Source organism: Hypanus sabinus, chromosome 2 (genome assembly GCF_030144855.1).
Source record: "Hypanus sabinus isolate sHypSab1 chromosome 2, sHypSab1.hap1, whole genome shotgun sequence".
Taxonomy (NCBI): domain Eukaryota; kingdom Metazoa; phylum Chordata; class Chondrichthyes; order Myliobatiformes; family Dasyatidae; genus Hypanus; species Hypanus sabinus.
Genome location: NC_082707.1, coordinates 107,530,191 through 107,554,038, shown reverse-complemented (window position 1 = coordinate 107,554,038; position 23,848 = coordinate 107,530,191). Strand labels below are relative to the sequence as shown.

At 40.0% G+C, this 23,848-nt stretch overlaps 1 protein-coding gene across 3 annotated transcripts in view; it reads right to left on the bottom strand.

Moving 5' to 3' along the window:
• The window catches only part of haus2 (HAUS augmin like complex subunit 2), a 70,061-nt gene that overhangs the window by 39,829 nt on the left and 6,384 nt on the right, over positions 1-23,848 (bottom strand). For all 3 annotated transcript variants that reach the window (XM_059951653.1, XM_059951650.1, XM_059951657.1), the window contains 2 exons: positions 21,622-21,726; positions 6-75 (listed from right to left, as the gene is read on the bottom strand). In XM_059951653.1, coding sequence (XP_059807636.1) covers positions 6-75; positions 21,622-21,726 — 175 coding nt within the window. The remainder of the gene's footprint in view (positions 1-5; positions 76-21,621; positions 21,727-23,848) is intronic.

The window sequence follows — 23,848 nt, the reverse complement described above, 5'->3', positions numbered from 1 at the left end:
CTTACCCAGACACTTGGGGTGCGTAATGTCTGCTGTCTTATTCTGTAGCTGCAACAACTTTATGTCCAGAGATTTCTGATGGCCAAGTGAAATGAAGAAACATTATTAGAACGCAGCCGAGAGTCATCAAATAGTTTGCAGTGTGGTGACACTCCCAACCTTAAACACCAGCCCCTACGGTGCTCCATTAGCCTTTGTTGGGTAAGGAGTCTTAAGTCAGGCTGGTGGTCTATAACAGTACCCCTCGCTCCATCAGCCTGCTATTCAACACCGTTTGTCTGAATGTGTGAATTGTACAAGGACAAGGTTGATGCCCCCTTCCACAACATCCATCCTCCTCGTGCTCAAATGAGGTATGTCACTCAGATTGCCCCTGAAGTGTAGACAGGTACCATGTCTATCCAGAGTTTTTTTAAAGAACTGCATCAGACAATAGGAAAGAAGTTTGATTAAAGGAATATTAATAATATGTCTACACTGTGGAGATACCAGCTCATCAACTGCTTCCAACATTTTGCATTTCTATAGTACCTATCACCACCTCAATGCACTTGAGACTGTAGATGCTGGAAATCTTCAGCAACATGCAAAGGAGCCAGAGGCATTCAGCGCCTAAGGCCACATCTATGGAGGGCCATGAACATTTCAGTTTGAAACCCTTCATCAGAACTGGAAAGAAAGAGGGGAGTTAGCCAATATAAAAAGACAGGTGGGAAGGGGGAGATGTGGAATCAGAGAGCTGCATTAATCACAGAACTCCCCAGAATCTTCTTTGAGGTATACACATAGCTTACATCTCCAATATAGAGACAAAGAAGATTTTGTTTAAAGTGTATTCAGGAGAACATTCGTACCCAATACAACTCCAACTTCAAAGAGGACAGCATTGTTTGATTAGATTCTGGGAAATGACTTGGGCAAAGTGGAACTACCATCAGAGGGGAATCATGTAGGGAACAATGATCATAGTAGCTCAAGGTTTTGAATAGCTTTGCCAAAGGATGTAGACACTCCACATTGGAGAAAGACCAAACAAGAATCATAGATTGACAATCAGAACTGTAATTTAAAAAAAGAGATTCAGGAATTACCTCTCTGTAGAAACGTAACAATTAAAGCAAAGCTCCATGGATGACCAAAGATTTAAAAAGCAGGAAAGGCCAGATCAATGACCTATCAACAGTAATCAAATGCCTCATTGGCTGCCAACATTGAAGTAAAATAAGTAGAAATGCAAGGGGAAACCATGAGAGAAGATGAGCAATAAAGAAAAAGGAATCCAAAAATATTGTGTAGGCAAGTGACCATTAATCTGCAGCAAGAAGAGAGATGGAGTTAATGAGAGCTCAAAATGACCTGAGTAACACTGCACCCTCTGCGGGTCACACAAGCAAAGCCTTTATATAAACGTGTGAGGTTGGAATCTAAAGCAGCTCCCTGCAGATGTGGAGAGTGGCCTTAATGGTTCCATTATGGCCTTAAAGAGGGAATTGGAGAAATATATGGCGAGGAAGTGTTTGCTGTAGAGAAATGGAAGACATAGTGGGTGGGTGGGGTAGAATTCTGCTCAGGTGGAGAACTGACACAGACATGAGCATTGAGTCGTCTTCTGGGCTGTAACCACTTTATGCTTCACCAAGGAAGAAAATGCTACAACAGCCTAAGGTAGATGTAAATATACTTGACAATGACCAAAAATCTTTTAGCTTTTCTCAAAGTAGTACATCAGCAATCCACACTTAGGATGTTCAGGCAAGATCACAAGACATAGGGGCAGAATTAGGCCATTCAGTCCATCAAATCTGCTCCACCATTCCATGATGGTTGATCTCAGATCCCACTCAACCCTATATACCTGCCTTCTTGTCATGTCCTTTGATACCCTGACTGATCAGGAAACTATCAACTTCTGCCTTAAACATATGCATGGACTTGGCCTCCACTGCAGTCTGTGGCAGAGCATTCCACAGATTCATCATTATCTGGTTTAAAGTAAATCCTCTGTACCTTTGTTCTAAGAGGTCACCCCTCAATTTTGAGGCTGTGCCCTCTAGTTCTGGATACCCCCACCATAGGAAACATCCTCTCCACATCCATCCTATCTAGTCCTTTCAAGATTCAGTTGGTTTTAATGAGCTCTCCCCACATTCTTCTAAATTCCAGTGAGTACAGGCACAAAGCTGCCAAATGCTCCTCATAGGTTAACCTCTTTGTTCTCAGAATCATCTCATGAACCTCGTCTGGACGCTCACCAATGACATACCTTCTGAGATGTGGGGCCCAAAACTGTTGACAATACTCCAAGTGTGGCCTATCTCTCTGTTTTTATATTCTATTCCCCTTGAAATAAATGCCAACATTGCATTTACCTTCTTTACCAGACTCAACCTATATATTAACCTTCTGGGAGTCTTGCACAAGGGCTCCTAAGTCCCTCTGCACCTCTGATGTTTGAATTTTCTCCCCATTTAGGTAATAGTCTGCACTATTGTTCCTTTTACCAAAATGCAACATCATACATTTCCCAACACTGTATTCCACCTGCCACTTTTCTGTCTATTCTTCCAATTCGTCTGCCCTGCTGCAATCGCATTGCTTCATCAGCACTACCAACCCCTCCACCTATCTTCATATCATCTGCAAACTTTACCACAAAGCCATCAGTTCCATTATCTAAATCATTGAGAAACAATGTGAAAAGTAGCAGTTGCAATACTGACCCCTGAGGAACACCACTAGTCACTGGCAGCCAACTAGAAAAGGCCCCTTTTATTCCCATTCACTGTCTCATGCCTGTCAGCCATTCCTCTATTCATGCCAGTATCTTTCCTGTAACACCATAAGATTGTAGCTTGTTAAGCAGTCTTTTGTGAAGCACCTTACAAAATACCTTCTGAAAATTCAAATAAATGACATCCACTGCCTCTCCTTTGTCAACCTTACCTGCTACTTCCTTGAAGAACTAACAGATTCGTCAGGCAAGATTTCTCTTTACAGAAACCATGCTGACTTTGATTTATTTTATCATTAGTCTCCAAGTACCTCAAAAGCTCATCCTTAATAATAGATTCCGACACTTTCCCAACCACTGAGGTTAGGCTAACCTGCCTATAATTTCCTTCTTTTGCCTTCCTTTCTAAGTAGAGTGACTTTGTGATCTTCCAATCCTCTGGGGCCATGCCAGAATCAAGTGATTCTTGAAAGATCATGACCAATGCATTCGTTATCCCTTCCACAACCTCCCTCAGGACTCTGGGATGTAGTCCATCTGGTCCAGGTGACTTATTCACCTTAAGACCTTTGAGTTTGCCTAGCACTTTTTCCTTTGTTTTAGCAATGGCACTCACTCCTGCTCCCTGACACTCACGGACCACTGACACAGTGAAGACAGATGTAAAGTACCCATTATATTCATCTGCCATTTCTTTGTCCCCATTACTACCTCAACAGAATCATTTTCCAGTGGTCCAATGTCAACTCTCACCTCCCTTTCACTCTTTACAGAACTGAAAAAAAAAAAGACTTTTGGCATCCTACTTTATATTATTGGCCTTATTTCATCTTTTCCTTTCTTATGACTTTTTTAGTTGTATTTTGTTGGATTTTAAAAGCTTCCCAATCTCCAACTTCCCACTCACTTTTGCTTCCTTATATGGCCTTTCCTTGGCAAGCGAGAAGTCAGTACAGTCAGATTTGTTAAAGGAAAACTGTTGTTTGACAGGGTGGGGGAAAAGTACACAGCAAAATCTGAAAGTCTACAATATGATCAAGGATTATAATGGATTTCAAGAAGATGTATTGTAGATAGGTTGGTGGAATATGCAGCTTAAATGCAAAGTGTTTCACAGAAGAATAAGAATAGCCACTGTCTCAGGAAAGCAGCATCTATCATCCAGGGCTCCCTACTATCCACGGCATGCTCTCTTCTTGATGCTGTCATTTGGAAGAAGCTACAGAAGCCTCAGGACCCATATCACCAGCTTCAGGAACAGTTATTACCCCTTAACATTCAGGCTCTTGAACTTCACTCACCTCATCACTGAAACGTTTCCACAACTTATGGACTCACTTTCAAGGATTCTTCATCTCATGTTCTTGATATTTATTGCTTATTTATTTACTATATTTTTCTTTTGTATTTTCAGATGGTTGTCTTTTGCACATTGGTTGTTTGTCTGTTGGGCACAGTCTTTCATTGATTCTATTATATTTCTTAGATTTACTGAGTATGCCCACATGAAAACTTATCCCAGGGTTCTATACAATGACAGGGCTGGTGGCCCCCACCCTACAGGACAGCCTATCATCGGCAGGTCCTGAGATTGAAGATCCAGAATCTCCATTTTGTAGCATATGGAGTAAGTCGCATTCCTAGCGGCTCTCTCTTTTAATATATTTCATATCCCGCTAACAGATCCCTTTTAGCTTTGATGATTTATTACTTCTACTGAAGGATTTACGACTTAATTACAATGGCCGAAAAAAGTCATTCTAGTATTGAACTGAGAAGCGGCAAGACTTTTCCTGAAATGGAGCAAACGGAACAAACCAAGAAAACGGAGGAATCTGTTACACTAGCAGGAATATTTTCTTCAATACAAGACATGAAATCGGAATTCGGATCGCTTAATATTCAACTTCAAGCACTTCAGCAGACTACAACCCGAATTGAGAATGAGCATGATCTATTCACGCAAACTATTAAAGATCAAGGAATGAAGATATCTTCAATGGAAAAGAAAATCAATGAAATTACCTCGGAACTACCAAAAACAAAGGGCGTCGACGGAATCGGCGTCTTCTGGGATTGCCTGAAAATACTGAAGCAGGCGATTTGTTAAAATTCTTTTCAAATATGTTGTACTCACTTTTCAACGAGATTCTTAAAGCTAGCCCCTTAATTGACAGAGCTCACAGAATTCCACTTTCTTGGCGTTCATCCGAATTACATCCTCAAGCAGTTGTATTTTCTTTGCATTATTATGCGACTGAAGAAGCTATTCTTCGAGAAGCCAGAAAGAAGCGGAAATTATTCTTTAATTCAACAGATTTGTATAGTCGAAGACTATCCTCCCGAAATCTTTGCCAAAAGAAATATCGAGAAGTTATGAGTGAAATGTATAAATTAGATTTAAATCTTCACTTTCCAGCAAAGCTGATAATTTTTCCTGAAAAATCTCAGTCACTGAGAATCAACTCTCCTCAGGAGGGATGGGAGTATATTAAAAACCTTAAAGTTAAGCCTACTGAATAAAATATTAAAGCTATTCTGATTACTCAATAGGCAATTTTGAAGTATCTGCTGTATGAGTTGTTTATGAATCTTCTGAGTTAAGTACATTCTATACCTTTTCATTCTTTAGTATGAGACGTGGCTGATTTAATTTTTTTTACCTTATTAATAATTAATACATATATAACTGTTTTGTAGGGAACCTTTATAGTATTGTACTTTAATGGTCCGTGTAGGACCTGTTGTGTATTAATCTTTTTATTTCTTTTATTTGTTTCAATACTTACAGTTTTAGGTCTGTTTTATATATATATATACTCATTTACTTTTTTTCGAGAGAAAGAATATTGTTTGTAATATTATTTGCTCGGATTTATCCCTTTTTTTGAATATGTGTTTAAGCTACTTTAGCTGATTCTAAGATGGCCGTTGTTGATTATGTTTGTATTAATGTTAGACGTAACATTATAGTAGTTGAATTCTGTTTGTTCCTTTTATTATGGCTATTTTCCGTGGGATTTTTGCTTTTTTTTATTATACGGAGCTGCAAGATGGAGAACAGGGTTAAGGGTTATTAGTTAGCATGGGATCAACCTATCGATTCCTTAATTCTTATCTTTTGGGTAGCGGGAGGGGGGTGGGGTCTATTAAAGTAGGTTCTTTTCTTGATCGTCACTCCTGGTTGTACCTGTGCCTTTTGGTTTAATCTGTACTTGCGTAACAGTTCTTTTATATAATATTAAATTCAATTTTAAACATGGATGTTAATAAAATCAATATAATATCTTGGAATTGGAACGGTGTCAATCAACCCATTAAGCGTAAAAAGATTTTAAAGAAATTAAAAACACTTAATGCAGATATTATTTTTGCACAAGAAAATCATAAAAAAAACAGGATGAGGACAGGCTTTTCCGCTTCTGGAAAGGGCCTTTATTTCACTCACTGTCGGATAGTAAAACAAGAGGCGTTTCTATATTTCTTAGCCCTAAAATCCCTTCTAATACTACTACTGATTCGATCGGAAGATATTTAATTGTTACTGGTTTATTATGCGAGCAAAAGGTAGCTCTGGTGTGTGTATACGCACCTAATGTAGATAATTCTGATTTTTTTAAGAGACTTTTTTCTGAGTTACCGAATCTCAATGATCACTGGTGGTGACTTTAATTGTTGCTTAAATCTGGCGATTGACAGGTAATCAACCAATCCGTTGCTTCCTAATAAAGCAGCAGCTTGTATTAACTCTTTTTTATTAGAATATGGCCTCGTCGATATTTGGAGATATAAACACCCCAATGATAAAGATTACTCTTTTTTCTCACATGTCCATCTCAAGTATTCTCGAATTGATTACTTTTTTTTTTAAGATACACATCTGTTAAACTCTGTTGTTGAATGTGCATATGACATCATTGTGCTCTCAGATCTCGCGCCTTTAAAGTTAACCCTTAAGCTTTCGGATAGATTTTTGAAAATCTCACAGTGGAGACTGTACCCCGTATTGTTACAGGATTGTTACAGGAGCTTTTGTTAATTTTATTAAGGAGTACATTTCTATATTTTTTGAATTTAATACAACTGAAGGAATGTCAAATCTGGTTATATGGGACACATTGAAATTTTTTCTTAGGGGACACTAAAGCGGAATTGTCAGTGCTTATCAATAAAATTAAACAGATAGATAAAGTGTATTCAGTTAAACCTACTGAAGACCTATATAAAGAAAGGGCCGAACTTCAATAACAGTATAACTTGCTTCTGACCTTTCCCACTGAACAGCAAATTTTTAAATCTAAAAGTTTATTTTATATACATGGGGAAAAATCTGCTAAACTTTTAGCGGGTCAGTTGAAGGCTAGGATGGTCAGAAGACACATTTTAAAAATTCGCCGACCAGATAGAATAGAAACTTTAGATCCTTATGAAATTAATATTTATGGACTTATTCTAATTTTTATAAATCTGAATTCTCTGATGGCACTATTATTATGAATAGATTTTTGCAAAGGTTAAACATACCTTAAATTTCGATTCAAGATGTTGATATGTTAGATGCACCTATTAAACAAGAGGAGATAACCAAGGCTATATGCAATTAGGTAAAGCTCCAGGACCTGATGGTTATACGGTAGAATTTTACAAGACCTTTCATGAAATGCTTATATCACATCTTCATCAAATGTTTGCCGATTCTACATCCTCTGGGAACCTTCCTAAAACTTTTTATGAGGCACTAATTTCATTGATCCCAAAAAAAGGAAAAGACCCACCGGAATGTGTATCCTATAGACCTATTTCTTTACTGAATGTAGATTTTAAAATCCTCTCTAAGATTCTAGCAAATCTGCTTAAGAATATCTTGCCTAATGTTATCTCAAATGATCAAACCGGATTTATAAAAAATAGGTACTCACATTTTAATATTCGAAGATTGTTAAATATCATTTATTTCCCTTCAGCCAAAGAATCTGAATGTATTGTATCTTTGGATGCAGAGAAAGCCTTTGATAGGGTGGAGTGGCCTTATCAATTTCAGGTTGTGAAGAGGTTTAATTTTGGTCCAGGATTTATTTCCTGGATTAAATTGATTTATCATGCCCTGGTAGCTGCGGTTCTAACTAATAATCAAAAGTCTCCTTATTTTAGATTATATAGAGGTACCCGTCAGGGTTGTCCCCTCAGTCCTTTATTATTTAATTTGGCTTTAGAACCACTCTTAGGGATTCTAATTCTGTGCAGGGTATTAGGAGAGGGGATAAATTACATAAGGTTTTTTTATATGCGGATGATTTATTAGTTTACATTTCAAATCCTAGGAAATCTATTCCTTCTATGTTATCTATATTTATAGAATTTGGTATTTTTTGGATATAAACTTAATTTACATAAAAGTGAATTATTTCCTATTAATAATTATTCTGATTATTATGATCAAATACCTTTTAATATTGCCAAAATCCATTTTACTTACCTTGGTATCAAAATTACTAAAAATTTTAAAGACCTATATAGGTATAATTTCTCCCCTTTAGTTGAATATACTCAACAGGCGCTTTCTAAAAGGTCACCTATGTCGATGTCATTGATAGGTCAAATAAATGCTATAAAAATGGTTATTCTACCGAAATTTTTGTATATATTTCAAGCAGTTCCCTCTTTTGTTCCAAAAACTTTTTTTGTTAAAATAGATTCTCTGATTTTGTCTTATGTTTGGAATAATAAAAGCTCTAGAGTGAATAAACTTTTATTGCAAAAATTTTAAAAAAATGGAGGACTGGCTTTACCAAACTTTAGATTTTATTATCGGGCAATTAATATTCGTTATATTACTTTTTGGATTTATGATATAGACAACCAAGTTCGCCCTTCATGGTTACAGCTGGAGGAAAATTCAGTAATGGGGTTTTCGTTAACTTCTTTACTAGGAGCTCCCCTTCCGTTTTCGCTCTCCAGAATAGGTAGACAAGCTCTCAACCCTATTGTTAAACATACTTAAAAAATTTGGTTTCAATTTCGTAGATTTTTTGAATTAAATGATTTTCTACTTTCTAGTAATATTTATTCTAATTTCTCTTTTAAACCATCAACTTTGGATAAGGCTTTTTTAACATAGAAAATTAAGGGAATAAAAATTTTTTAGATTAGTTTTTACAAGACTGTTTAATGTCTTTTTCAGTTAATGGATAAATATGATATCACTAATACACATTTTTTCAGGTATTTACAGGTTAGGAATTTTTTACATGATTTTTTTACCGAATTACCCCTTGGCCTGCTCTTTAAATTTGGCTTATGCTATTTCTCAGTTTAAACCTTTTCAAAAACAATTAATAGCTATCATTTATAAATGGCATATAATGATAGCTCGCATGTCGCCTAATGATAGGGTTCAATACACCTGGGAAGTAGAACTTCAACATTCACTTTCAGATAATCAATGGAGTAAAATTTATTATTTAGTCAATAATTCATCTATCTGCACACGCCATATCTTAATTCAGTTTAAGATAGTACACAGGGCCCACATGGCCAAAGATAAATTGGCGCATATTTTTCCTAATATATGCCCTATGTGTGACAGATGTAACGCAGAAGTGGCTACTCTAACTCATATGTTTTGGTCATGTGTAAATTTAAACAATTTTTGGAGGGATGTGTTTGGAATATTATCTAAAGTTATAGATGTGGATGTTCAACCTAATCCACTTATAGCAATTTTTGGGATTATTCCAGAGGAAGCAAGCAAAGTGTCTGCTTCTGCCCAACATGTGATAGCTTTTTCAACTTTACTGGCTAGGAGAGCTATTTTGCTACACTGGAAAGAATCTAACCCACCTGGTGTTTTTCTATTGGCTCTCCTCCATTATGTCATATCTAAGCTTGGAGAAAATTAGAAGCCGGACATTTGATACATCCTTTAATTTTGAACAAGTCTAGCGACCCTTTCTTCAATATTTTCACGATTTAATTTATTTTTCTTTATTCTCTTTGGCTGAAATCCTTATCCATGAAGGTTTGGAGATGACTGGAAGGAAGTTGTCTTTTTTTCTCTCTTTTTATATATTTTTTTATCCTCAATTGGACTGCCCAATCTTTTTTTCTTTCTCTTTTTTTTGTTTCAGTTTAGTTAGTGGTGTTTTCTTTCTCCTTTATCAATAAAATTTCCAATCTTTCTTTTATGATTGCTATGAGGAGTTGTCGTTTTTTTGACCATTGTATATATAACAGCGTAATATTTTACCCATTTGATCTTGACGTTATATACTTTGTTTTTATTGTTGCTGTTTAAATGTCTTTTAAATTATCTGTTTGCTAAACTTCTCCTCTGATTTGTATATTCTTTATTTGAAAATCAATAAAAAGATTGAAAAATGAAATGAAATGAAGTTCCATCCGGGCAGGAGTCATCAGGGCTGGTGACCTTCTTGGTGCATGAGTCAGCGAGTCCAAAGTTTGAAGCTTAGTGTTTTGGGTCCCATCATCAGCGAATGTGGAATTCAGGGCCAAGTGTTTTGGGTGCCATTTTCAGTGAATGCAGAGTTCGAAGATTAGTTTTCGGGGTCCCATCATTGGCAAGTGCAGAATTTGTGGGTAAAGGTTCGGGGTTCTCATTTGTTGCCATTGGCAATCTTGGGGTTGATACCAAAGATCAATCATAATTTCAGAAGTCTGCAGAAGCCTGAGTCTGTGAGTCTGCTGGGGAAGTAAAATCCCAGTGTCTGTGAATCCACAAGTCCACTGAGACTCAAAATGCCCCTTTCTGGGGTTGGAGGACTGTGTATGTGTTTGGGAGGGAGGATTGCATGTGTGTCTTGTTGCTTTATGCGTTCTGTTTTGATATGTTATACGTTGCTCTGCTGAGCATTGTGGCATGCGGTGGTTGTACCCCATCAGATCAGTAGGCTGCGGTGGCCATTAATACAAATGACACATTTCACTGTATGTTTCGATGAACATGTAAATTAACCCCAGGTTCATGGATAGGAAAGGTTCAGAGTGATTTGGGCCAAAGGCAGTTCAACCAGATCAAAATAGATCAACTGGGTCAAAGAGCCCATTTTGTTGCTGTATGACTCTATGACTTGTGATGCTTCATCTCCATTAAAACGCTGGTATCGCACCCCCCCCCCCCCACTTCCCTCCGCACAGCTACAGCTCAGTGCAACACTGTCTCAATGTGAAGGTTATGAATCTAATTCCCATTTTGGAGACAGAGAATATGATCCAACTAACAGCCCGTGCAGTCACTTCCAGATGAAACAGAAAACACCCTTTACAATAAGATCATGGTGAACACCTTTCTCATAGAATATAGAAATCAACAGCACATTACAGGCCCTTCAACCCACAATGCTGTACCGTGCTAAAGGTAATGCAGTCGTTATGGGAGATTTCAACATGTAGGTGAACTGGGAGAATCAGGTACGTGCTGGACCCCAGGATAGGGAGTTTGTGGAGTGTCTAAGGGATGTATTTTTGGAACAGCTTGTGCTTGAGCCAACCAGGAACGAGGCTATTTTGGGCTTGGTGATGTGTAATGAACAGGAATTGATAAGTGATCTTAAAGTAAAGGAACCATTAGGAAGTAGTGATCATAACATGATAAGTTTTTATCTACAATTTGAGAGAGATAAGGGCAGATCAGAGGTGTCAGTGTTGCAATTAAATAAAGGAGACTACGGAGACATGAGGGAAGAGCTGGCCAAAGTTAAATGGGCGGATGCCCTGGCAGGAAAGACAGTGGATCAGCAGTGGCAGATATTCTTGGGGATAATACAAAAGATGCAAAAGCAGTTCATTCCAATGAGAAGGAAGGATTCAAAGAGGGGGAAGGGGCCACAGTGGTTGACAAAGGAAGTCAGAGATTGTATAGCATTAAAGAAAAGGAAGTATGACAGGGCTAAGATGAGTGGGAATACAGATGATTGGGAAAGTTTTAAGGAACAGCAGATCTTAACTAAAAAAGCAATACGGAGAGAAAAAAATCAGGTATGAGCTCAGTCCAGCCAGGAATATAAAAGGGGATAGCAAAAGCTTTTTTAGCTATGTGAAGAGAAAGAAGATAGTTAAGAACAATGTTGGCCCCTTGAAGAATGAATTGGGAGAAATTGTTATGGGAAATGGCAACAGAATTTAATGCGTACTTTAGATCTGTCTTCACCAGGGAGGACACAAGCAATCTCCCAGATGTATGGATGGGCCAGGGTCATAAGATATCAGAGGAATTGAAACAGATTGACATTAGGAAAGAAACTGTGATGAGTAGACTGATAGGACTGAAGGCTAATAAATCCCCGGGTCCAAATGGTCTGCATCCGAGGGTTCTAAAAGAGGTGGCTCAGGAAATTGCGGATGCATTGGTAATCATTTTCCAAGGTTCCTTAGATTCAGGATCAGTTCCTGAAAATTAGAGAGTGGCTAATGTTTTCCCACTTTTCAAGAAGGGAGGGAAGGAGAAAAAGGAGAACTATCGCCCTGTTAGCCTAACGTCAGTCGTGGGGAAGATGCTTGAGTCCATTATTAAGGACGAAATAGTGGCATATCTTGATGGCAGTAATAGGATTAGGCTGAGCCAGCATGGATTTACCAAGGGCAAATCATGCTTGACTAATCTGTTGGAGTTTTTTGAGGGTGTAACAAGGATGTTAGACGAGGGTAAGCCAGTGGATGTAGCCTAACAAATAATCAAAATAATTCTGCTGCTTTATCCCTTCATTCTACTAATGTTCAGAAATCACACTTCCAGCAGGTCGCTTTTCCCCAGATTTCAGCATCTGCTGTGTCTTGACTCGGTATCCTGGCAATGTTACACTGGGTAGCATACTCATAGTGTAAGACAAATAGCACTCGCCCAATGTAAAGCGGGCAAACTTATTATTTAATTATTTATGATTTTATGTTACTATATTTCTTCACTATTCTTGGTGGGGCTGTAATGAAACCCTTTTACCTGCTTCATACTGGGAGAGTCTGGCAAAACACTATTTTGTCTTAACTCTGTGAGTATGTAATGGGGTGGCACAGCATTATAGTGTTTAACACAATGCTTTACAATACCAGCGACTGTGTTTAATTCCTGCCACTGCCTGTGAGGAGTTTGTGCGTTATTTTTGTAACTGTGTGGGTTCCCTCCCAAACACACACCGGCTGGTAGTTTATTTGGTCTTTGTAAATTGCCTGCTGACAAGGTTAGGGTGAAATCAGGGGGATGCAGGACTCAAAGGGCTGGAGATCAGACTCTATGCTGTATCTCAATAATAATTACATAAACAAACAAATAACATTGCCCCAGTGTTACAGTAGATGGCATTCTCTCAAATTGGGAGCACCGTCTCAGCATTACTTTGGGGGAATATTGTCACGGCATTACTGTGGGGAGTATTGTCTCAGCGTTACCATGGGGAGTATTGTCACGGCATTACTGTGGGGAGTATTGTCTCAGCGTTATCAGGGGGAGTATTGTCAGGGCGTTTCTGCGGGGAGTATTGTCTCGGCGTTACCATGGGGGGAGTATTGTCTCGGTGTTACTGTGGGGAGTATTGTCTCGGTGATACTGTGGGGAGTATTGTCTCGGTGTTACTGTAGGGAGTATTGTCTGGGTGTTACTGTGGGGAGTATTGTCTTGATGTAACTGTGGGGAGTATCGTCTCAGCATTGGTAATCATTTTCCAATGTTCCTTAGATTCAGGATCAGTTCCTGAAGATTGGAGAGTGGCTAATGTTATCCCACTTTTCAAGAAGGGAGGGAAGGAGAAAACAGAGAACTATCGCCCTGTTAGCCTAACGTCAGTCGTGGGGAAGATGCTTGAGTCCATTATTAAGGACGAAATAGTGGCATATCTTGATGGCACTAATAGGATTAGGCCAAGCCAGCATGGATTTACCAAGGGCCAATCACGCTTGACTAATCTGTTGGAGTTTTTTGAGGGTGTAACAAGGATGTTAGACGAGGGTAAGCCAGTGGATGTAGTGTACCTAGATTTTCAGAAGGCATTCGATAAGATGCCACATAGGAGATTGGTGAGTAAAATCAGAGCTCATGGCATCGGGGGCAGGGTTTCAACATGGATAGAAAACTGGTTGGCAGATAGAAAGCAAAGGGTAGCAGAGAATGGGTGTTTCTCGGACTGGCTGGAGGTGACTAGTGGGGTACCACAGGGCTCCGTATTGGGACCACAGCTCTTTACGATTTATGTCAATGATTTAGATGAGGGCATTGAAAACTATATCAGCAAGTTTGCTGACGATACTAAACTGGGTGTTAGTGTGACATGCGAAGAGGACGTTAGGAGAATACAGGGAGACTTGGATAGGCTGGGTGAGTGGGCAGATACTTGGCAGATGTCATTCAATGTGAATAAATGTGAAGTTATCCACTTTGGAAGCAGGAACAAGAGGGCAGAGTATTGTCTGAATGGTGTAGAGTTAGGTAAGGGAGAAATACAAAGAGACCTAGGGGTCCTAGTTCATCAGTCAATGAAGGTGAATGAGCAAGTGCAACAGGCAGTGAAGAGGGCAAATGGAATGTTGGCCTTTATTACTAGGGGAATTGAGTACAAGAGCAAGAACGTCCTTTTGCATTTGTACAGGGCCCTGGTGAGACCACACCTGGAATATTGTGTACAGTTTTGGTCTCCAGGTTTAAGGAAGGACATTCTGGCAATTGAGGAAGTGCAGCGTAGATTCACTAGGTTGATTCCTGGGATGGCAGGGCTGTCTTACGCAGAGAGATTGGAGAGATTGGGCTTGTACACTCTGGAACTGAGGAGATTGAGAGGGGATCTGATTGAAACGTTTAAGATAATTAAAGGATGTGATAGGATTGAGGCAGGAAATATGTTCCAGATGTTGGGAGAGTCCAGTACCAGAGGGCATGGATTGAGAATAAGAGGTCAGTTATTTAAAACAGAGTTGAGGAAAAACTTCCTCTCCCAGAGAGTTGTGGAGGTGTGGAATGCACTGCCTCGGAAGACGGTGGAGGCCAATTCTCTGGATGCTTTCAAGAAGGAGCTAGATAGATATCTGATGGATAGGGGAATCAAGGGATATGGGGACAAGGCAGGGACTGGGTATTGATAGTGAATGATCAGCCACGATCTCAGAATGGCAGTGCAGACTCGAGGGGCCGAATGGTCTACTTCTGCACCTATTGTCTATTGACCATGTAACCTACTCTGGAATTTCCCTACACATTGCCCTCCATTTTGCTGTGCTCCATGTACCTATCTAAGAGTTTCTTAAAAGACCCAATTGTATCTGCCTATACCACCATTGCTGGCAGTGTGTTCCATGCATCCACCACCCATTGTGTGAAAAACCCTCCTCTGGCATCTCCACTGTACCTACTTCCAAGTACCTTACAACTATGCCCCCTCGTATTAGCCATTTTAGCCCTGGGAGAAAGCCTCTGGCTATCCACACGATCAATGTCTCTTATCATCTTAGACACCTCAATCAGGTCACCTCTCATCCTCCGTTGCTCCAAGGAGAAAAGGCCAAGTTCACTCAACCTACTCTCATAAGGCACACTCTCCAATCCAGGCAAAATCCTTGCAAATCTCCTCTGCACTTGATATTAACTACATCCTTCCTGTAGTGGTGACCTGAGCTGAACACAGTACACCAACTAGGGTCTAACTCAGGTCTTATATAGCAATAACATTACCTCACATCATTTGAACTCAATCCCAGTTTATGAATGCCAACACACCATACGCTTTCTTAACACTGTTAACCTACACAGCAGCTTTGAGTGTCCAATGGACGTGGATCCCAAGATCCTTCACACTGCTAAGTTTACCATTAATATTATATTCTGTCTTCAAATTTGACCAACCAAAATGAAGCACTTTATACTTAACTGGGTTGAATTCCATCTGCCACTTCTCAGCCCAGTTCTGCATCCTTATCGATGCCCTGGTGCAACCTCTAACAACACTCCAGACTATCCACAACATCCCCAACATTTGTGTTATCAGCAAACTTACTATCTCGATAACAGATGGCAGAAAACACCCTTTTTGATAACAGATTACAAGTCATGATTCAGTGAAGCAGCAGGGTTCTCCTTGGTGCTCTGATCAGAGTTTCTCAAAAGTTCAAAGTAAATTTTACTATCCAAATACATATATGTCACCAAATATAACCCTGAGATTCATTTTCTTATGGGCATAGTCAGCAAATCTATAGAATAGTAACTATAACCAGATCAATGAAAGATCAGAGTGCAGAAGACAACAAACTGCAAATGCAAATAGAAATAAAAAGCAAAATAACAAGAACATGAGACAAAGAGTCCTTAAAGTGAGATCATTGGCTGTGGGAACATTTTAGTGAAGTTCAGTGTAGCTATCCCCTTTTGTTTAAGGGACTGGTGGTTAAGGGGTAGCACTGATTGCAACAGCGACTGTTCTATTGCCCATGGTGGGTTAAAATGTAAAAGACATGTTGAGGTGAGTTTAACAGGTGTCATTCGTTCATTATCATAGCTAACATTATTTAAACTTGCTAACTAGCTGCTAAGGAGCTACTTGATTGCAGACATCCCACCTCTCCCAGGAGTCTCCCGCAAATTGATGGTGCTACCTCCCTGAAATGAGTTTTTGTAGGGTGGGATGTCTGATAATGCTCACATTACAACACTTCTCCCCCTTTAAATTCCAACATTCCCCAAAAGTAAAAGAACTGGGAAACAAAAAACAGTGGTGTCATTAGCTTGCGTACCTCTGAAACATACTGATGTCTCAGTAAGTTTACCAATACAAAACACCTGAAAAACGTGGCAGGTTCAGCATTCAGTCTAACAAAGGAAACTGTCTATTCAAATATTCAGTCTGTCAGGAGGTTTGGGAGGGCACTGTGCTGTAACAGATGAAAATTATTAAATCTAAGTACAGGAGCTGTTTTACTGACAGACACCTCACAGATGGTCTCAGACTGGGTGTATGAGTTATGAGCCAAATTTCATAATAGCAGAAAGTATTCAGCCCCAGTCATTACACAGAGTGCAACAGTCAATTTTTATTCATTTATTTTTCGTGTTGAAATAAAATTAAATAATGAAACATAGAATTAAAGTTGTTGTAATGTGAGCATTATAAAAACAAATAATACCAATTAAGATAATGGTAACATAGCAACAATCCCACTATGGAAAACCGTCTGCAAAGAGAGACTGCTTCCGGGGCTGCAGGGCTCCATTTCCGGTCCTTTCTGCCCGGTGTGCATGCGAGTCTAAACGATTTAGTAGATCGATCTTGCCTTTTACCATGGCCGAGGTAGTGGATCTTGGGCTGAAAAAGGTTGGCGACCACTACTTTACCCCAAGCAGTAAAATGCCTTATCTCCGAAAATCCTTTCAGACGTTCCACTCGCAGCCTTCTTGCTTTGAATATGCTGATGGTAATTGGATAGGGTTTTCTTCAAACAAACCCAGTTGAAGAGTCCAACTATAATCTGAAATGCGTTGGAATAGACCGTTTCTTGTTTGGAAACTGAAGATAGTATCATGCAGCGTGGCGGGCGCTGGATTATAGTTAGCTGCTGGTGGTATACAAGCTGCAGTCAGAATTACACAGAACAGCTGAGGTAATTAGAATGGACTGGATTTAACCACTCAAGGGAACACGAGTTTAACAGGACAGCCACATTGGAGCAGCAATGAAAGTCAACCATAAAACTCACACCCCTTTCCCCAAGTGCACAGTTCAATCCATTCTGTGAATCATGAAACTTGATCTGACTACTGTATCCTGTGTACCCGGAGAAAGCCATGTTTCAATAAAGTATACAACCAAGCAGACTCTCATCTGCCTCTGATGCATCAGTCTTGCCCTCCAGTGAACATTGCCAATAAAATCACAACTAAAGGCAAAATGTCTGGTCATTATTAAAATTTAACAGAGAAGATCCGCTGCTGCAATTACTCTGGTGCCAGAAAGGAGCATTATGCAGCCAATGTAGCAAAAAGTGCTATAGAAATGCAGCATTTTTCTTTGTTTGCAAAATCCACAAAATTCACCAGGTTTTCAGACACCCTTCTTAGCTCAGTGTCCATTTTCTTTGCTTTTTTTTTATTAAACAAAATATACTTTATTCAAAAGTAAAATTATGTACAATAAACCATTCAATGACTCTCAATCCTTTACAAATGTTTCCATTACAGTCTTTACTTTCCCACACTTTTCGCCACCCAGGTGGCACTGTTACTTCATATTTACATACACTTGTTCAGGGTTATACACCCCGCTCCCACCCTCCAACTCCCGCGTGAGAAAAACCATAGACCGTGGTCCTTCCCCACCGGGCCCTTGCGGTGGCCGCACCAAGCTTGAGTGCGTCCCTCAGCACGTACTCCTGCAGCTGAGAATGTGCCAGTCGGCAGCATTCCTCCATGGACATCTCCATGTGCTGGTAGACCATCAAGTTTCGGGCCGACCAAAGAGCGTCTTTCACCGTGCCAGCAGCACTGGATGTTGGTCTCTGTGGGCATCCCCGGGAACAGCCCGTAGATCAGAGTGTCCTCTGTCATGCGGCTGCGGGGATGAATCTCAACACTGTCCCTTCCATACTTTGGAAGAACAGTGGGGAACTAATGACACTGTTGTTGCAACACTTGGACCATAAGGCCAGTGGTCTTGAGTCTGCTCCACCATTTCATCATGGTTGATCCCTTTCCCTCTCAGCCCCAATCTGTCTTCTCCCTGTTCCTTTTCATGCCCTGACTAATCAAGGATCTATTAACCTCTGCCTTAAATATACTTAACGACTTGGCCTCCACAGCCCCTTTGGCAACGAATTCCACGGATTCACCGCTAAAGAAATTCCTCCTCATCCCTGTTCTAAATGGAAAGTCCCTCTATTCTGAGGCTGTGTCTTCCAGTCTTAAGACTCCCCACCACAGGAAACATCCTCTCCAAATCTACTCTATTGAGGTCTTTCAACATTTGATAGGTTTCAATGAGATTCCCCCCTCATTCTTCCTAATTCCAGTGAGTACAGGCCCAGAGCCATCAAACATTCCTTATATGATAAGCCTCACAATCCCAGAAACATTTTTGTGAACCTCCTTTGAACACTCTCCACTTTCTTAAATGGGGCCAAAACTGCTTACAATACTCCAAATGAGGCCTTACCAGCTCCTTATAAAGCCTTAACATCACATCCTTGTTTTTTCTTCTAATCCCTTTGAAACAAGTGTAAACATTGCATTTTCTTTCCTCACCACCACCTCAACCTGAAAATTAATGTTTAGGGAATCCTGCACAAGAACTCCCAAGTCCCTTTGCACCTCAGATTTTTGAATGTTCCATCTATTTAGAAAATTGTCTAAGCTTTTATTTCTTTAACCAAAGTGCCTGACCATACACTTCCCAACAATGATGGAAATCTGCCACTTCTTTGCCCATTCTCCTAATCTGTAAGTCTTTGTGTAGCCTCTCTGCTAAACACTGCCTGCCCATTCACCTATCTTCATATTGTCTATAAACTGTGCACAAAGCCCTTAAATTCCTTCATCCAAATAATTCACATATAATGTTAAAAGAATCAGTCCCAACACAGACCCATGGAACACCACTGCTCTCTGACAGCTAACCAGAAGGGGGCTCCCTTTATTCCTACTCTTTGCCTCCTGCCAATCAGCCGCTTCTTTATCTATGCTAGAATATTTCCTGGAATACCATGAGCTTATAAATAAGCCTCATGTGTAGCACCTTGTCAAAGGCTTTCTGAAAATCCAAGTACACAATATCAACTAGTTCCCTTTTCTCTATCCTGCTTATTATTTCTTCAAAGCATTCCAATGATTTGTTAGGCAAGATTTTCCCTTGAGGAAACCATGCTGAATACGGCCTATTTTATCATGTATCTCCAAGTACCCTGAGACCTCATCCTTAATGACTGACTCCAACATCTTCTCAGCCACTGAGGTCAGACTAATCAGCCTGTAATTTCCTTTCTTCTGTCTCTCTCCCTTCTTGAGGAGTTGAGAGACATTTGCAATTTGAACCAGAATTATGGTAAAACCCATTGATTTTTGAAAGATCATTACTAATGCCTTCACAACCTCCTCAGTCACCACTTTCAGAACCCTGGGGTGTACACCATCTGGTTCAGGTGACTTATCTACCTTCAGGCCTTTCAGTTTCTCCAGCACCTTCTCACTAGCAACAGCAACTTCACTCACTTCTGTTGCATGGCGCTCTTGAACTTCCGATATACTGCTAGTGCCTTCCACAGTGAATACTGATGCAAAATACTTATTCAGTTCATCCTCCATTTCCTTGTTGCCAATTACCACCTCTCCAACATCATTTTCCAGTGTCGGATAGCTACTCTCGCCCTTGTTTTACACTTTATATATCTGAAGAAACCTTTGGTACCTTCTTTAATATTATTAGCTAGCTTACCTTCGCATTGCATCTTTTTCATGACTTTTTTAATTGCCTTCTGTTGGTTTTTAAAAGCTTCCCAATCCTCTAACTTCCCACTAATTTTTGCCAAATTATGTGCACTCCCTTTGGCTACTACTTAGAAACAGGGAAACATAGAAAACCTACACCATAATACAGGCCCTTCAGCCCACAATGCTGTGCGAAACACATCCTTACCTTAGAAATTACCTAGGGTTACCAATAGCTCTCTATTTTTCTAAGCTCCATGTTCCTATCCAGGAGTCTTTTAAAAGACCCTATCATATCCGTCTCCAGCACTGTTGCCAGCAGCCCTTTCTATGCAATCACCACCCTCTGCATAAAAAAACTCACCCCTTACATCTACTCTGTTCCTACTTCCAAGCACCTTAAGACTGTGCCTTCTTGTGTTAGCCATTTCAGCCCTGGGAAAAAAGACTGACTATCCACACAATCAATGCCTCTCATCATCTTGTACACCTCTATCAGGTCACCTCTCATTCTCTGTTGCTCCAAGGAGAAAAGGCCAAGTTCACTCAACCTATTCTCATAAGGCATGCTCCCCAATCCAGGCAACATCCTTGTAAATCTCCTTTCACTCTTTCTATAGACACTTCTTTGGGATATATCTTCCTTGCATCTTCCGAATTGTTTCCAGAAATTCCAGCCATTGCTCCTCTACCCTGCTCATGTTTCCTTCCAATCAATTCTGCCCATTTCCTCTCTCATGCCTCTATAATTCCCTTTATTCTACTGTAATACTGATACAGCTGACTTTAGCTTCTCCTTAAATTGCAGGGCGAATTCTCTCAAGTTCTCTAATCAATTCCAGTTCGTTACACAACAAACTATCCAGTATAGCTGATCCCCTAGTGGGCTCTACCATGAGCTGTTCTAAACATCATAATATTTCCCTTTTGACATGTATTTTCTATCTTCATTTGCAATTTGTAAACCCCAGCTTTGCTACTGTTTGCATGTCTGTATATAATTCCCATCAGGGTCTTTTTACCTTTGCTCGACTCACAACAATTCTACACCTTCTGATCCTATGTTACTTTTTTCTAAAGATTTGATTTCATTTTTACCAACAGTCACCCCACCCCTCTGCCTACAGCCTGTCTTTTTGATACAATGTGTACCCTTGGATGTTAAGCTCCCAGCTTTCATCTTTCTTCAGCCTTGATTCAGTGATGCCTACAACATCATACATGCTAATCTGGAACTGTACTGCAAGCTCCTCTTCCTTATGTCGTATACTGCATGCATTCAAATATAACACCCTCAGTCTTGCAGAATTTTTACACTAAGATTGAGGAAGTTAGTCCATGTACTGAGAAACCTCTTGCAAATTTGTTGATTTTACTGCTATCAAGTGGCTAGAGACCCATTTTGTTTTGGGTATCATTGCATGACTATCACTTTGTTATATGCTACCCTTCGGAACAAATCAGTTTATCATAAGGCTCATACCTGCTGAAGTTCTGCCATGGTGTTTGAAATTGCATCCAGCTGTTTGAAGCGTCGGGCAAACGGCACTGAGTTTCCAAACTGTACTTGATTCCATTCCAAAGCTTCCTATTTACAGTGGGGTTGGGGGGAGAACATCATCAGTTGGAGCCAGAGTGGACCTTGTAAATCAGCTGTCCTTTCACTAGTGTCTCTGCCAAGTTGCAAGCCATAATGTTGCTCTTAGGCGGCAATGGTGCAGAACAGGACCACAGAGGGACATTTGAAACATAATCAGTGTCAATGTTTGATAGTGAGAATGTGTGCAAATTAAAAGAGTAGAACGAGGGACGAATCAATTATCAAAGGATAGCCAGTGCATGTAGACACATTTTTATTTAAATTTGTTCACAGGCAGCATCTAAAACCCCAATAATGAGTGACCTGCTTAATGGCGTTCTGCACTTTGACTGCTGATTTTCACACTCATGGATTCCAGCCAGAATAAGTCTCATTGACCATGACCCTCTGTCTCCCATGGCAAGCCAATTTTTAATCCAAAACAGCCCATGCATCTTAATCGTCTGGATGGACACTGGTTATGCCACGCTAGTTCTGGTCAGTATGTTACACAGGATGCAGTAGGACTTGAAGAAGTGCAGGATGTTGTCTGGAATGGATGGCCTGAGTTAAAATGAGAGATTAGAAAGGTCGACACTGTTCTCCCTTGAGCACAGGAGACTGAGGGGGAACCTTATTGACCTTTAGAGAAGGTACATAGTAAAAAGTCTTTACCAAGGGCAAGAAAGGCATGGATTTAAGGTGAGAGGAATATTTAAAGGAGCTCCAAGGTACAAGATTTCCACACAGAGGATGGTGGGTGTATGGAACAAGCTGTAAGAGGAAGTGATAGAATCACAGTGTATTTGGACAGGAAAAGATAGGCACCTTAAAGGTGTGGACAATTGGATCTGAAAGGCCCATTTCTGTATTCTATAGCTCTATGACTATGGCCCCTTTGCTCCCTGTGGCAGAATTGCAAACACTCTCAATCCTCAGGAGAAATTTGTCCCTATTGCAGTCCCTTATGCTGAGTTCATGCTCCCTAACTCAGGTTTCCCCCACGAGAGGAATGGCCCCTACAACATTTAGACACATGACTTTTGAAAATCTGTACATTTCCATAAGATCACCTTGCAAAACAATGTAGAGACCCAATCTAACTTTTCCTCAGAGGACAATCCCTCCAGACCCAAGATAATCCAAATGAACCTTCTCTGAACTGTCGTTAATATCTTACCTTAAATAGGGGGTCCAAAATTGTTCCCCGTACTCTTGATAGTTATTACAAAAGGTTCTGAGGGTCAAGATTAATTTGCAGCTGGACAGACAGGGGTCGATCAGGGAGAGTCAGCATGTCTTTGTTGAGGCTAGATTCTGCCTGGTTAACTTAATTTCATTTTTACTAAAAGGTTACCAAGTGTTCCAATGAGAGCAGTATGGTTGATCTTGTCTACAAAAGGTTCAGTAAATCTTTTGACAAGGTCACACATAGAACATTGGTACAAAAGGTTAAAGCCTGTGGGATCCAAGGAATTTGATAAGTGGATCCAATACCTGCTTGGAGTTGGGGGGGTGGGGCAGAGGTTGTCTTCACTATTGGAACTTCATGCCTTCGTAGAGGTTAATGATGGGACCTTACTGTTATACCTATTAACAAAATGAATGTGAATATACAAGATGTGGTTACTAACTTCATGGACAACACAAAGATCTGTGTTAACTACCTTACCAATGTATCGATATCACTATGGTATTCAACTACAGTGATAACAATAAATTGGTAAGGTAGACAAAGAAACAAACCTGAACATGTGAGGTGCTGCAGTTTTGGAGAACCAATAAGGGTAGGATACTTTCAATGGAAGGATGTAAGAACACAAAGCAGTGCTGCAGAATATGGGTGCTTCAGCCCACAATGCGGAGCCAACTTTAACCTCCTCACTTATGTCCGATAGCAGACTGGGATACGTTTCAACTAGCTCTGGAGATTTATTCATCTTTATGCCAGTTATCTAATAATTCCTCTTTTTAAACCTTAATGTAGTCTAGAAATTCACCACCCCAAATGAAGACTCCAACCAACAACTTTCTCCATAGCGGAAACAGGTAAATAATCGGGCCGTTTTGATCTCCAATAGATCACATTCTTTCCTTTGCAACTCCCTTGTTCTTAATATGCCTTGGGATT